The sequence below is a fragment of the Onychomys torridus genome, chromosome 4 (assembly GCF_903995425.1).
Source record: "Onychomys torridus chromosome 4, mOncTor1.1, whole genome shotgun sequence".
Taxonomy (NCBI): Eukaryota; Metazoa; Chordata; class Mammalia; order Rodentia; family Cricetidae; genus Onychomys; species Onychomys torridus.
This window is the reverse complement of record NC_050446.1, coordinates 93,536,809-93,552,597: the sequence shown is the minus strand read 5'-3', so window position 1 is coordinate 93,552,597 and position 15,789 is coordinate 93,536,809. Positions and strand designations below refer to the sequence as shown.

The following is a 15,789-nucleotide window of genomic DNA, read 5'->3' as shown; positions in this document are numbered from 1 at the left end:
CGCCGAGCATGTGCATGCTCCTGGCACTCAAATAAGCACTCAGATCCTGGGTCACCATGCTGGACCTGGGGGTGGGGCCGAGTTTGCCCCCCCAATTGGCTTCCATTAGGAAGGGCGTCAGTCCGTTGGGTCTGTTTTGCTTTACTGTGAACAGGCTGAGTGTGGGGGTATCTCAGCAGCACTTCCCTCGCGTGGGGTGGTTGTTTTGGTTTTGGTTTTTCATGGGTTGCTCACCATGGGGTATGTTTGTGGCTGCAGAGAGAGGATTGGCACCCTAGGGACTATCCTGTGCCTTAGAGGAAGCTGGGTATGGAGTAGATTGGAAACCCCCTGTTAGCATCTCAGCCTGGGCAACCCGACTCAGGAAAGCCTATTCTCCTAGTCCTGTAGCCTCATCCATCCTTTCAGCTCTGTCCAGCTTCGAGAGAGGCAAACCCAGGGCAAATCCCCTGCACACCCCCATTCCAGATCAATTCCTCACTAGTACTGAGCAAACAGCAGGTGCTGGTGTAGAAGCAAGTACTCCGAGGGGACTTAACTCATTATCTAATAAGAGAGTCCTTTGGAATAAGTAATGAGAGACTCCTCCTCAACAGGAGAAAATCAAGGCCCCCATGCTTCTTCTCAGGCTTGGGGAAAGGGAAGAGAGATTCCAGTCAGGGAAAATATAGCCCCATGGGGTGCTGGGAGAATAAAATGGGGTGGGGGTACCCAGTCTCAAAGTCCCCAGGCATGGAAGGTTGGCCTAGGCTGGGGGTAAGGAGGATGGGGCTAGGATCCCCAAAGACCAGACTGAGACACAGGCCTTCCATACAACATGTCAAACCCAAGCATGCACAGGGCCTGGGGGTCCCAGAAGGGCATCAAACAGCAAGAAGAGAAGGGGCTTCCGACTTTTGGGGTAGGAAAGCAAGGAGAAGATTCCCACTCTACCATTACAAAGACAGGACCCAAGAAGTAATAGTTTCCTGTACACATCTGTTCCATATTATAAATACACATTATATACAAAATAATGTTATAAAATGTAGAAAGGTCAGTGCTTCTGATTCTTAAATTATCAAAATACTAGATTCCAAAATAAACTACAAAAAAAAAAAAAAAAAAAACACCTCATATTATTGATTTCTGAAGATCGGCTTCAAGGGTGGTCTGGGGCAGCAGTGGGCACTGATGGAGCCCAGGCTCAAGGGAACAGAAATGGGCATGGGGGAGGAAAGCGCCTAGGCCACAGCAGCACCCGCTATCTCCCTCATAACAGCCCTGAGCTCCCCAGTTAGGCCTGAAAACCGTAGCTCGCCAATGGGGCAGGCCCCAAGCCCATCTGTCCACACAAGCCCAGAGGCACCAGGACCAGTGAGCAGTGAGCTATCTACTTTTGCCCAGAGGGTCTAGGCTAGGTGGCACCCCACATGCTGTGGTTGGAGGCAGGAACCACTTGTCTCTCGTCACCTGCTGGGTAGCTCCTGCCAAAAGCCAAACTCCATAGTTTTCCTGCCTACAGGAGGCCTATCCCTTGCAAGTCTCCTTCTCCTCTCTCATTTGGGCCCAGCAGTCATGATGGAACCTGGGCAAAGGCACTTTGGAAACACAGATGCCCACGGAAGCCGCAGCGGCTCTGAGACCAACGGGTCCACTGCTAGTCTCGAAGAACAGTCCAGAGCCCCGTGATGGCCACTGTAGGCAGAGCGGGTCCAAGTGGCACCGTGGACATCAGCTTGGCTGATGTTCCTCTGGCTCCTCGGCTCTGTTCCCTTGTTGGTAGGGCTGCCCATCTGAGGCCAGGCAGACTCCCGAAGGCCTGCAGGGTGGTGCAGCTCTTGGCAGGTTCACAGTCTGTCCAGTCCATGCCATTCCCTCCTCCTCCTCCTCCTCCTCAGAGCAGCACTGTACATACTAAAGACGTCCCATCCAGGATGCAATGTAAACAATGCAGAAAGGAGGCCCAGCTGCTGGGCCGAAGCTGGGGTCTGGGTAGGCTCGTGCCTTATACCTGGGGAGCACATACAAGATGGGAAAATGGTTATCTTGGGGATAGGCCCTGTCTCCGGGGGGATGCTCTGGGCCTCTTTGGGAGAAGTCCCTGGGGGAGGGGCAGTCCCCCTCAGTCTTCTGCCCTAAGAAATACAAGTGTCTGGGAGTTTGTGCTAATGTGGGGGTTCAGTGGAGGAAGCCAGTGTCAAGGAGCAGGCAGACGCAGGCTGTCTTCACCCAAAGGCGGCTGGGTGGTTCCTGAAAGGTAGCCGCACCGGTAGCTGTCCTTCCTAGCTCTACCCAAGGTTCCCCTGGTTCCTTAACTTTGTCTCTTTCACTGGTGCACCTGCCAGTCAGGCATGCCACCTGGTTCCTGTTTCACACCCCCTGTGGTAATGAGACCAGCAGAGGACCCAAGAGCCACCAAACACCAAGGAAGAGGGCTCCGACCCACCCCCTTCAGGAGGGCGCTAGTGAGCAAGACATTTTTCCATCCACACAAGGCAGGAGGGGACATGCGGACAGGGAAGGCCAGCTCAGAACTTACCTCCGTGGCAATGACACATTCGTTCCTCTCTTCTGATATCAAACACACTGACTGGTACATGGACTCCCTGGGGGAGCATATCGTTGATATTCGACACTCTGGCTTTTCACTGAAGGAACACAAGACAGGCAGGTAAGAATGAGGGAGTGTGGGGGCATGGAGCCTGGAGATACAATGAGGTGCTGATTTAGATCCCTGAGAGAGTTAAAGGGTGCCTACTGCAGTGGTCCAGAATGTAGGCTGGGGATGCTCAAATGCTGGCCTCTGGGGGTAGGGGAAAAGTAGTTAGGACAGGTCCCCAAGAGAGCCATGGGACTCAACCAAACCAGGAAAGTCATAGACCTCGAAAAAGCCAGTATTGCCGCTAGAGACAAGCCGTACTGTGGAAAGATGGGAGTCACAAGAGATGTGCAGTGGACAGTTGGTATCTGGGAGTGAAGAATGAGTGAGTGAGAGAGAGGGACTTCCCTAGTCAGAGACCCTTAGAAGAAGCTGGGGTGGGGGCGGTGGGGGCGGTGGGGGCACACGCCTTTATCCCAGCACTCAGGAGGCAGAGGTAGGGGATCTCTAAGTTTGAGGCCAGCCTGGTCTACAGAGTGAACTGTTTCAGGACAGCCGGGGCTACACAGAGATAACTCTATCTTTAAAAACAAAAACAAAACAAAACAAAAAACAACCCTAGAAGAATTCTTAAAACTTATTAAATTGTTTCACTTTGTGTGTGTGTGTGTGTGTGTGTGTGTGTGTACACATGCATGGGAATGTGTGCATGCTACTGCACCATTGTGGAAGTCAGAGGACAACTTGCAGAGGAAGCTGTTCTCTTTTAACATGGATCCTGGAGGTCAAACTTGGTTCATCAGTCTTGACAGCAGGAACCTCTACCCTCGGAGCCATCACATTTTGTTTCTGAGAACGATCTGCTATGTTGCCCAGGTTGGCATCAAACTTGAATCCTCCTGTCTCAGTCTAAGTTAGGGCTACAGGTGTGTGCCACTGTGCCTGGCTCCCTACAGAGATGCAAGCTGTTTAAAAGCAGCCAGGTCCTGATGCCAGCCAGTCAAAGGATGTAAGGGCCTATAGCCAAGCCCCGGGCTTCCAAGGATGGCTCACCTGTGTAACCGAAGTGGCACCTTCTCTCCTAAGCTCTTGTCACTGTGAAGATACTTCCCAGGCATGGTCCCCCGCCCCAGGGGCCCTGGAGCTAGATTGTAGTCCAATGTGTGGTTCTGCAGTTTGCCACAGTTGGACTTGTCCAGGCCACAGTCCACTTCCAGCTCCTTCTTCTGGTTCGTGTTCTTGAGCTGGGCAGCAGGGATTAAATTGTCCTTCTGGAAGTCTGACAAGTTGTTCATGGCCTCCCTGCTGCCATCATCGGGCCGTCGAAGCCGCAGCTGCCTCACAGCTACTACCACCATGCCCAGCAACACCAGCAGTACCACCAGCCCCACACCCAGCGAGACGGCGACCCAGGGGAAGCTGGGTGGCAAGCCCACGGGAAACTCGCAGCGGCTGCCCACAAAGCCGTAAGGACAGTTGCAGACGAAGTTGTCTGAGGAGAGGCCGGTGTAGCAGGTGGCCCCGTTGAAGCAGGGCCCGGAGGCACAAGCATCCTTGGCTAGCCGCACCTCGCAGCGCCTGCCAGAAAAACCAGCAGGACAGGTGCAGACAGGCCCATTCTCCAGATCGTGGCAAGTGCCCCCATGGGCACAGGGGCTTCGGGCACAGTCACTGATGTGGAGTTCACAGTGGGTGCCTGTGAATCCCGGTCGGCAGCGGCAGGTACGGCTTGGACCTCTGTTTAGGCACTGGCCCCCTGTGAGGACACAGGACCCAAGTCAGCAATAGCCTTCAGGTGAAGAGCATGGGGCCTAATCTACAAGCTTAATCCTCCTACCTCCATGTGTTCAGACTGCGTGGACAGAAGAACCTTTATACAAAGAGAACTTTACAAAGTCTCCGCTGACCCTGGTTCTCCATGCCTCAGTGGACTATTGTATAAGTTTCTGGCAGCTTACAGAATTTTAGGGTAAGACAGATATGCTCGGCTTGCTGTCTCTAGCAGAGGATCTGATGCCTGTGGCTTTACCTGACTGACCCTTAGCCTCGGTTTCTTCCCCTGTTGAACTTCTGAGGATCAGGCAGGGGAGACACAAAGGCCACTAAAGACTACATATGGGAAGCGCTCAGTTAGGCGCAATCATCATTTAATTTAATCTTCACAGTCTCACCAAAGACACTTAGTTACATCTTCCTGTTCAGGGATGATAAAACTGGTTTGAGGGATTAGGGTGTGAACAGATTACATTGCCACCCTCAGGCCCTCAACAGCTCCCAGATGGCTGCCTGCCTGTCTTATAGACAGTCAGTCACCTGTTGACCAAGTGCATGCAGATTACCAACGTGTTTTGCGTCTCAAAAAAGTGCTGATATTCTACATACTTTGTGCCACGCTCATTCTAGGTGAGTATGGGAAAAGATGGGGCCTCAAGGCACAGAGCTCTAACCATCACTGGCCCTTGAGAAGGGACTCGAAACCTCCAACATTTTTCTTTCTTTTTTTGGTTTTTCAAGACAGGGTTTCTCTGTGTAAGTCTTATCCATCCTGGAACTCACTCTGTAGACCAGGTTGGCCTCAAACTCACAGAGATCCGTCTGCCTCTGTCTCCTGAGTGCTGGGATTAAAGGTGTGCACCATCACCGCCTGGCCTACGTCCTTCTTTTTAATTCAAGGCTTCCTTAGGAAGGTCACTTGGCTATCCTAGTTAGATCAGGGCTCATCCATGGGAATAAGAATGGAAGTCATGGGCTGGAGAGATGGCTCAGTGGTTAAGAGCACTGGCTGCTCTTCCAGAGGTCCTGAGTTCAATTCCCAGCAACCACATGGTGGCTCACAACCATCTGTAATAAGATCTGGCACATAGGCAGAACACTGTATACATACTACACAATAAACAAATCTTAAAAAAAAAAAAAAAGCATGGAAGTCATACAGGATGGGGCACTTCCCCTCACCTAAGGCCTGCTGCTGACCTGTTTCTCTTCCAAAGAGCCACCCCCAATTACGCAGGCTCTTCACCCTCCAAAGCAAAGGAGAGTCCATTTCAGTCAGTCTACCCAGAGTAGCAGACAGGTCTCTCTCTTCTCTTGGGTCTCTCTCGGGCTCTCTGGCCCCAGGCCAGTTCAGCAGGTTGGCGAAGTGACAGAAAGGACTCACCATTGGCACATGGGTTGTTGGTGCACTTGTCAACTTTCTTCTCACAGTTGGAGCCAGTGAAATTAGGGGGGCACTCACAGGCATAACTGGCCCCCTGGTTGCGCTCCCGGCAGGAGCCCCCATTGAAGCAAGGTGAGTCAGCACAGGTCAAGGTACTATGTTCACAGTGCTGCCCATAGTATCCTGGGGGACACAGGCAGTGGTAGCCATCCTCCTGGTCCTGGAGGGAGACCATTAAGAGGCCACAGTTAGACCCTGGGGATGGGGGCAAGGATATATGAGGTTGGCAGTTAGCCTCTGCTTCTCCATAGTGCCTATCCACGGATGCATATCCAAAGACGACCTGGGCGCTACCTGCTTAGACCTCTGCCCCCTGGGCTCGCTTGGGTCTCACCTTGCAGCTGCCGCCATTTCGACAGGGATTGCTGTCACAGTTGCTGAGTCCCAGCTCGCAGTCCACCCCAGTGTAGCCTGGGCGACAGGTGCAGGTGTAGCTCCGATGGCCGCTGTTGGAACACGTCGCTCCATTCTTGCATGGGGAGTGGTGGGTGCAGTAATTGAGATCTGTGGAGACAAGAAGCAACCAGCTGAGTGGGACCAGAAACTCTCCCCGTGCTCGACCCAAAGAAGCTTCAACTCAAAGTCTTCCAGGCCCAGGCATCCCCCTTCCTCTGCCGGTGAAATTGTGAGTGTTGAAGTACCTTCAACCACATAGAAACTGTACAAACAGAGGACAGTTGAAAACACAGCACAATTGACCGATGCCCCGCTGTGTAAGCTCACAAACACTGCCAGCCACAGAGGGATGAAGAGGAGAAGGAGGTGAGGTTAAGGCCCCTAGTCAATGAGGAAGTCAGGAAAGGCTTCATGGAGGAGGTGCATGCCTAAAGGACCCAGAAGAAGGAGTAAAATTTCAACACAACACGTGGGAAGAGTAGCAGGGCGATGAGAGCTACCACAGGTAGGACCAGGCATTTTCTAAAGAAGGTGTTAAAAGTGTATTTTGGGCCAGGCGGTGGTGGCGCACGCCTTTAGTCCCAGCACTTAGGAGGCAGAGGCAGGCCTGCCTGGTCTACAGAGCGAGTTCCAGGACAGCCAAGGACTAAACAGAGAAACCCTGCCTTGAAAAAGAAAAAGTGTATTTTGAATGATAGCTATTTATTTTCTTACTGGAGAAGAACAAGGTGAGAGAGCCAGACAAAGCAAGCAGAGGGGCTGTGTAAGGGTTGTGTTTGCATATAAAGAGTATATGACTGTATTGCCCAGGAGGAAATATGGGTGGCAGAAAGGGACCAGGTGTGTGTGTGTGTGTGTGTGTGTGTGTGTGTGTGTGTGTGTGTGTGTTGGGGACAGAAAAATGGGGGACGTTCTGTGTGTCAGAGAGAGAGAGAGAGAGAGAGAGAGAGAGAGAGAGAGAGAACATACAAGGACTGAATTCCATGCTGGCAATAAGTTGGGGCCTAGGCAAGCTTTTTCCAGCACGGCAACCCCCCTTGCCATTCTTGCCAGGCCTGTGCAGTGTCTTGGCCCTGAAGAGGGGTACAGGGGTGTAGAAGGATAGGCTCACAGACTCCTGTGTAGGCAGAGGAGTGATAACCGTCACATACCAGGTAGAGACTGTGTGAGCCCAGGCAGCTGCCTGGCAAGTCTGGCTGGAGAAAGGCAGGTGGCTGTACCCACACTCAAAAGGCAGTTAGCTATTCCCTCCACCCAGAGGCCCAGGTTGGCCACAGCCCAGGGCAGCCAGTGGGCACACCCCACCAGACAGCTGTTTAGGGGAGAGCCGCTCAAACAGCCTTGGAAGGTGAGCAAACACTCAGAGGGTTAATAGGTAACTAAAGGCAGAAAGAGGAACAGAGCTCGGCCTCCTTTTCTCTTTGGTCTTGCTAGAATTTATGAGCATAAGCTCCAGGCTGCCAAGCTGTTACCCCTCGGGCCTCTTCAGTCACCTTGGCTCTTCTGTACCTGGAGAAGGATGTCCTACCACCCCATTCTAGGTCAGTTGAAAGGAGCCTTTAAAAGCACCAAGACTGAGCTGGGCAGTAGCTCATAGGTAGAGAGCTTGCCTAGTATGTCTGATACCCTGAGGTCCATCCCCAACACCACACACATGTCCTAAGATCCATGAACAGTGACAGGAAAGCCAGTTAGTGATCACCAAGAAAGAGGGTCCAGTCACCACCTCTGGTTTCAACCCTGCCACCCCATCTCCCCTTCCCTCACTCACCTTGGTCACAGAACAGACCTCCCCAGCCCTCCTCACAGGTACACTGCCAGGGGATGCTGCAGGTGCCATGGCGACAGCCGTTGTGGGGGATGCATTCATTGCACAGGCGGCCCTGCCAGCCTGGACGGCAGCTGCAGGACAAGAAGCCGGCCGTAAGGTGGGAGGCCTGGTTACGAGGAAGAGCCCCCACGTCGCCCGCTTCCTGTCCCCAACTCACAGGCACTCTGCTGGCTTGCTGCAGTAACCGTTCTGTTCATGACAGCCAGAAAGACAGATAGCTAGGCAAGGGAAAGAGGGCTGGATGAGGCCAGGGTACCAAAGCCTCAATCTCCCCCCTGCTCTCCCGAGCGAGCTCACCTCCCATTGGCCTCCAAGAGGAGCCACGGTTATCTAAAAGGGAACCAGGGACAAAGGGGTGGGAGAGGACCATGCTGGATGGAATGAAGAATTGGGATCCACGTAGGCTTATGCCCCAGGAGTCCTGGGTTACAGCATCCCCAGGTGGTCCTGAGGCCCAGCTAGTAGGCAGCACAGACCCACTTTCATGGGAGGACATCCCTTCCCTTCCTTTCCAGGGGGGGGGGGGGCTGGCTGCTTACGCTGATCACAGTATTTCCCTGTCCAACCCGGCAGGCAGGACAGGCTGCCATCTGGCTGGCACACGTAGTGTCCGAAGAGGTCATTGCGCTTCTTGCACAGGCGGGAACAGTTGTCTCCATAGTAGTTATCACTGCAGATGACCCGGTAAGAGTAGCGCAGTCTTGTGAGGGTGTTGTTCTGCTCATCTGATAGCCAGTTCTGACCCACAGCAAGGGAGCCTTGGATGGTGATCTCACCGATGAGTGCATCGGCTGGTAAAGCCTCTGCAAGGAGAGGCTCCGGTCAGAGAAAGACAGGCCACCCGACTCAGAGAGCCAGAGACTGCTGCCCACTGTCAGTTAACAACCAGACTAGTTATCGCGATAACCCCACCTGCCAGTAAGCACTGGACAGAGGGTCCCAGAGTCTTGCTACTTAGCTTCCCTGGGTGTGTGCATGTGCAGGGGGCTTGATAGCATTCAGAAAGGGTACAATAGACGGATGTTAAGATATCCCAGGGTTGTGGAGGCAGATATGGAGGGGAAAGAGGAAAAGAGGTCAAAATGGAAAAAAAAATTTTTTTTTTTAAAGGGGGAAAGCTCTCTGATTCGAGATTCGGGAGCAAGGAGTTCTTTGGTGCGGTTTCAGGGGTTCTGCTCCAGAGGTAGGTAATGTTTTTTTCTTTTTTCCTTTTCAAAGTGAGAATTGTTGTGCTGGTGAAATATCCTTTTCCTCTGTGTCAGAACAACATCCCAAAGCCATTATTCCCTTTCCAAAGGAGCGGAATTCGCAAAAGGTGTAAAATACAGGAAGGGGCCCGTCAGCGGCGCTGGCAGCCTCGGCCTTTCTCACCGCCGTGCTCCCCGCGTTCCCACGCCAAAAATAACCCGCAGGAAACGCAATTGTGCTCTGAGTCCAGGCAGCAAGCGGAATCCGAGCGTCCAGCGCGGGGCGCAGCTCCGGCCAAGCTAAGCGTCCTGGCCCCCACCCCAAGCCCGCGTCCCCCCCCCCCCCCCCCCGCCTATAACAGGTTAACTCTTTCGGCGCCGTGTGATGTCGCCCCCCTGTGGCTGACGCGGGAGATACTCACCTGGCCGCAGGTCGTCTCCGGGTGCGTGCCAAGCCTGGATGTTTAGTGAGAAGGTACCCTGGGAAGCAAAAAGGGGGTGGGGGTGGGGGAAGAGATAGGAGATGAGCAGGGCAGGAAAGGAGGGGGTGCCCGCAGCAGCCTGTTTAATTAATCTAATTGCAGGATACAGTTACCCAGCTCGGGTCAACAGAACTGGTGTTCGCGCAGGACAGCGCGCGAGCTGAGAAGGCAAGGGAGGGAGGGATGTGGGATGCGGGAGTGTGAGAGCTGGGAGTGGGCGGGTGGTGCAGCGCGGGGGTATTGGTAATGAAACTCGTATCCCAAGGACTGGGTACGAGAAAGACTAGTGAAAGCCCTCTCCGGGATGGTCTTATGAGAGAATGGAGGTGTGTGTGGCGGGGGGAGCAGGAGAGAAAGAGCCGCCGAGGCTCTCCTGGGGGTGCCCTTTGGAGAGAGGTTCTGGTTTCTGGGCGCTTTCCCCACCCCCACTTCGGTGATCTCCCAGGTTGTGCTTACCGGCCAGGTGAAATTGAAGGGCAGTTGAAGAGGGTTGCGACCACCGCCACTATTCTCGTCCCTGACGACGAAGGAGTTGGTGCCCAATACCGGTGTGGAGACGCTGCCGAAGGTGCAGGGTCCCGGCGAGAAGGTTGCCTGGAAGTGCTTAAGGCAGATGCGGAAGAAAGTCCGGCAGCGGGGCTCGCAGGGCCGCCCATTGGCCAGCACACCGCGCTCGTTGGCGAACTCCTGCAGCCGCAGCTGGAAGATGCCGGAGCCCGCAGCGCGCTGCTGCACAGGGACGGAGAGAAGGAGGGAGGAGAGCGGTCAGGTTCAGCTGGCGCCGGGGCGCAAGCCCGGAGCGCTGCGGGAAGGGGCGGAGAGGGCGCGGGACGTTACCTGCGGCCACAGTACCGCCAGCAGCAGCAGCGCCCAGTGAAAGGCGCTCCGGGATGCAGGCGTCATTCCTTGGGCTGTCCTCTCCCCTCGGGGGCTCTGAATTTGCGTCTCAGGGATGTCGCTCTCCAGCACGTCCGTCTGCCAGCTGAGTTCCTGAAAAGCTGACTCCTCCCGGGATCCTGCTCCCTTGTCGCCTTCTCGAAAACTCCGCGGCGGCTCGATGCTTCCGTAGGTATTCCAGGTGAAGGCGACTGGGCGGTGGTCGCTCTAAGTCTGTGTCCTGGAGCTAATCCTAGGGCCTCAAGCGGACTAGTGCGGGTACACGGCACCCAAGCGGCTTTGGATGAGGCTTGGCCTCGGGTTCCTGGCCGGCGAGCAGCGCCGCTACTGAAACCTGCTGGCTCCGGAGCCTTTCTTATATATATTGGCTCCTCTTCGCAGCCTGTCAGTCAGACAGACTCATGGTCACTCTCCCCTCCCCTCTAGGCCTCTAGTGGCTACAGTCCCAACACCCACCGGAGGGGCCTCCGCCCCCGCCGCTCCCCCTGTCAACTAGCCAGTAGGGCGCAGGTCCCCGCCCCTCTTCCAACCTCTGGGCTCCCAGCTCTGCGCGTGCCCAGGGAGCAGCCCTCAGAGATCGTCTGGTTAAAGGCTGAGACCCTCGCCACCAGAGGATAGGAGGGTAGCCCAGTGATGCAGCGGGAGGTGAGGTGGTTCCCGGATAGTCCCTGGGGGTGGAAACTCTAAGGGGTCCCCGTAAGCGGTGGGTCTGCTCCAGGCATTAGCTTCCTCCAGCAGGTGGGAAGAACTTAAAGCAAGAAAGCGAAAACCAGCGCCAGGGGACTTGGATCTCCCTCTTCTTCCTAGACTGTAGGTAGCTCGTGCCTGGCTGGCCTCCAGCCTAGGAGCACCCACCCACCACGCGTCCCCAGCACCGCAGGGAAGCCGTCGGACGCGTTAACCTTTCCGTGGCCATTCCAAGCAAGGCGAAGGGCCAAGCGTCTAAGACTCTGGTCTTCTCTGCACCTGGTAGGCGTGTCACTGCCCAGCCGCGGGGCGTGCCCAGCGCGTGCCTTCTCTCTTCTGTTCTCCACCCCCACTACCTCCTGGCTGGTGCTAGCGCCAGGACTAGTGGTCGGAAAGGGAGGTGGGAGGAGGCGTGGTTCTTGAAATTGGGGTGGGGGGGTGCGTCCTCAGCTGTATGGTAATGAAGTTCTGGCCTCTCCCTCCGTGCCTGCCTCACCTGGGTCGCGTTTGGGCTTCCGTCGTGGCCTATTCTGGCCCCGACCTGTGTCCCCCAAGCTCCGCTAGGGTAGGGAGGAACTTTCCTAACTGCAGAGTTTCCTCCGGGCCCCTAGAGAGGCAAGGAGAGAGGGCCTGCGGCTGAGCAGGCCCAGTTCTCTCTGCATAGGGCAGGATGTAGGGTGGAACAGGAGGCGCACAAAGTTGTTTGAGTTTCGGGCGGCTTCACCCACATCGCACGCGCGCCTCTCCCGGGTGGCCTCTGAGTGCAGCTGCTTTCCCAGAACCCGTCCTGCTCCCCGGAGGCCGCAGACCGAGGAGGGCTGGCTTCTCCCAGTCTCGGGGGTGCTAGAGAACTCTCTCTGGGCTACACTGAGGGCGCTGGGGGCACTGTGGCTTCATCTGTCAGCCCTCCCGCGTGATGATGGCTGGCTGTCGTCAGACGATAAGATCAGTGTGGGGGGTGAGGGGACGCGGCTCCAGCCCCAGGGAGGCCATGGTAGGGGTAGAGGAGCCCAGCAGCTGCCTATGACGAACATGGTCTGATTATTTTACTTCGGTGGTGTTGATGGAGGATGGGGGGTGAGGAACATGAGGTTCTGAGCGTGGGGTGGGGGTGGGGTGAGGTGAGGAGACAGGCTCCGGGGTCCCCCACGCACGGCCACCCCTCCCAGCCACCATCTGGCGCGAGCGGGTTGGCGTGGGGAACCGAGGTGGGGCGGGGGGCCGGCAGATGGGCCCAGGCTGCACTAGCGAGTTAATGTAGGTTATGGGCAAGCCAAGCCCCAGGCCCGAGGGAGGGGGAACTCGGGGCGTACCTCCCGGCGGTCCTGGCAAGTGGACTCCCAAATCATCTCTCTGCATCCTCTCTGCATCCCTGGATCTGCCTAGGATGTCAGGGGATGCTCCCGCTCTCTCCCTGGAACGGGCATGCAACCCCACCAGGCTCTATTAGCTCTCCTACCAAAACCCTAGCCTGGGAGTTCATTAACACGTGCTCTCTTTCTGACTCTGGCACTTGCCTAACTCTCAAGGGAGACATCTACAGCCACACAGGGTATCTATTACTCTTGGAAGTGTTCTACCCCCTCACACACGTTAATGTGCCAAAATATTTTGCAAATAGTCAAGGACCAAACAAAAGTTGGGATCATTGTTCTTCTCAGAAATGGGCAATGTAAGCCCATCCGCCTAGAAAACTTCTGACTCAGAAAGCAAAGTGTTACATTTTCCTCTTCACTAGAAGTACCTATTCACAATATTCCTGAGATTTCATACCTGGTCAGGGCACCACTCGGAGCCCTGGGTCCCTGCTAGAGTTCCCATCTGCTGGGATCAATCTTTACATTGCTCGATATAAATGTGTACCGAATGTTTCTCGAGCCCAGCTCTCCCACTCCCTCATTATGAGCAAAAGAACACGGTCGGGTCCTGGTTACTCAAAGGATTGGAAGGTTGTGAGGCTGTCCCTAGGAGGCCGGGAGGATAGCAGGTCACTGTGGACCCAGTCCCTAGTCAGGGCCAGCTGACTCTGACCCTGATGTAGACATTCCATAGGTCCCTAAGCCAGACCGACCTGGGTCCCCATAAACTGCAGCCCTTTCTTGGGTCCACAGCTCTTCGACTCCGTGGCATCCTCCACATTTCCCAGCTCTGAAGCCCGAGTATTGGGGAAGCCAGGCAAAGCCTTTCTCCCTACAAGTTTTCTGCTTCTACTGTTCCCTCTTCTTGGCCACACTGTGCATGCCACTTCTCAGTTTCTCCAATTCTGCAGAACCAACTCCTGAAAGTGAGGGGGGGAAAACGCCTAAGTTTTTTTTTTTTTTCAGCTGTGTCTCCAAACTAGCCACAGGTTATTGGGGTGATGTTTCGGGCCTCCTTCCCGGCTGGAAGCCTTTGAGGGCTCCCCAGGGCCGCTGGCGCAGCTCAGAGACCTCCAGCGCGGTGTTAGCCCTCCTCTTGGCCACTACTCTTCCCAAGGGACAGCGGTCTGGACCCGGCACACTGCACCCGGGTAGAGGCGAGGTGGGGTCTGGGCTACTGCGCCCGCAGGACAGGCTGGGGGCGGGGAAGCAGGCCTGTCTGGGGCGGGGCACTTAAGCCTTGAGAGACCCTGCTGCGGTCGCTGCGGAGAAGGGGCCACGTGCTGGGAGCCGCGGCCGGGGAGCTGCACAGAAGGCGGGGAGATTTGCAAACTGTTGCTGCCACATGGCTGCTTGATTCGATCCATTCACATTGAAATGAGGCCGGCGCGTGCCTCATCTGCCGCAGGGCGCTGCCACGCGTCAGGCTGGCCCGCCGCGTGCCAACTGGGGCAGTGGGGCTGGCAGGGCCTGCCAGCCGTGGGGGCACAGCTCCGGGCGCTGAGGCCAGGAGGGGATAAGGAAGGGAATTGAACTGCTCTTAGCCACTCAGGCGCCGCAGTTTCTCCGACCTTGGCCCTGCGTTTAAGAGTGAACCGACAGAAAGGCCCAGGACGAACGGTTTCAGAGGGGGGCCAGGATCGATGCCGCCGCTCCCCGCAGATGCGCCCGGGCAGCGCTGCTCTCCATCTGCCGCTGCTCGCACCTGCCGGTCAATAAATCGATTTTACAATTTAATGCAGCAGCTTCCCGCCCGCCTCGGACAGATGCCGCCGCAGAAGCACCTCCGCCTTCTCCCCTCCCCTCGAGGGGAGCCAGCGGTTAGGATCTGGATTCCCGCTCAGCAGGCAGCGCCCCGCAGCCAGGCGCACTTTTCCCTACTGCTCCATCGAGAAACTGCGAAACTGCATACGTCGAGGTTTTGCCCAGCGTCAGAGTGGAGTCCCTGGAGAAGAGACCTGAGGCTAAGAGAAGAAAGAGGAAGATGATGATTTAGCATTGGCCTCGAGGACTGGCTGGGGGCGCTTCAAGGAAGGAACAGGATGGAGGAACTGATGATGAAACCGGAGGGCTAGGAAGAGAAGAGGGGCATGGTATTCTAAGTCACAGTGGGTTCTGATTTGAAGGGGACCGAGCAAGGCCGAGTGCTGACGTGGCTTGGGGTCAGGTGAATGAGCATGACTGGGACCTGTCATGTGGTCCCCGTGGACCTGGGACCATGTGGTCCCAGGCTTGAAACTTAACCACGACTCTACTGTTTTTTCATTTGTGCGATGTGATAATAATGGTGACCTAGGAGGGTAAAGGACTGCTTTCGAGTATGCATTTGCAAGACTCAAACAATAATTTAGTTCCTTTCCTTCCCTTTAGGCAACACGAAGACATCCAGAGGCCACGGGGTGGGGGACGGGGCACAAATGCATTTTAGAGGTAGAGGAGGAGAAAAGACAGGGACACACTCCTAAGGGAAGAGGCATGAGGAGCAGAAGCTGGGTGGGAGAGCAAAGTGTGAGAAGTCAAGAGTTCGGGGCCTTTTGTAGGATGACTGTGATAAAGTTCCTGACTGAACATCCTGGAGAATAGCTGTCCACGCTGTGGCCTTCCAGAGAAAACCTTCCCATCCAGGCAGCATCCTGCTGAGGTGGTCTTTCAGAGCAGTGGCCCGCAGGAAGGAAGAGGCATCCCTGAATAGATGTGATCATTGAGGGTGCTGGCCACTGGAGAGGAGAGGCTCAGCTTTTCTCATGTCCCCAAGAGAACACACCTCCTGGGCCCACTGTCCGCTGCCTGATTGCTCTTGCCTGATGACCCAAGATATGCCAGATAAAGGATACCCAAGTGGACAGGATCACTGGGCACGGTGGAGTACTGCTTGGGTTTCTTGTAAGGCCGAGAAGGCCTCCCATCTCCTTTTCCGTGGCCCCAGGCACCTAGGGCCTGGAGTAGTTTCATACTGTCTCCTTGGCCTTCCCAGAGCACTCAAATCAAATGGGGCCTGGGACTGAGACAAGTGTTCTTTCTCAAAAAGAGCACCTGGGGCCTACAGAGACAGTAAGCCTGAGAGGAGACGCTAAGGATTCTGGAAGCTTCTTTTCAACTGTTCATGATGAGTGGGAAGCTTTCCTCAGGTCTCTTGGGTGCTTAAAAAGACAG

At 55.4% G+C, this 15,789-nt stretch overlaps 1 protein-coding gene across 1 annotated transcript; it reads right to left on the bottom strand.

Annotated features, from left to right (window-relative positions):
* Nucleotides 1-959: 959 nt before the first annotated feature.
* Nucleotides 960-10,952, bottom strand: Dll4 (delta like canonical Notch ligand 4). The gene is made up of 11 exons (XM_036183132.1): nucleotides 10,532-10,952; nucleotides 10,151-10,423; nucleotides 9,635-9,692; nucleotides 8,565-8,828; nucleotides 8,183-8,243; nucleotides 7,966-8,096; nucleotides 6,133-6,302; nucleotides 5,739-5,958; nucleotides 3,635-4,337; nucleotides 2,522-2,630; nucleotides 960-1,993 (listed from the first exon to the last, which is right to left on the bottom strand). Exons 1-11 carry the CDS (start codon nucleotides 10,595-10,597, stop codon nucleotides 1,988-1,990), a joined length of 2,061 nt encoding a protein of 686 aa, XP_036039025.1. The 5' UTR covers nucleotides 10,598-10,952; the 3' UTR covers nucleotides 960-1,987.
* Between the last annotated feature and the right edge of the window lie 4,837 nt (nucleotides 10,953-15,789).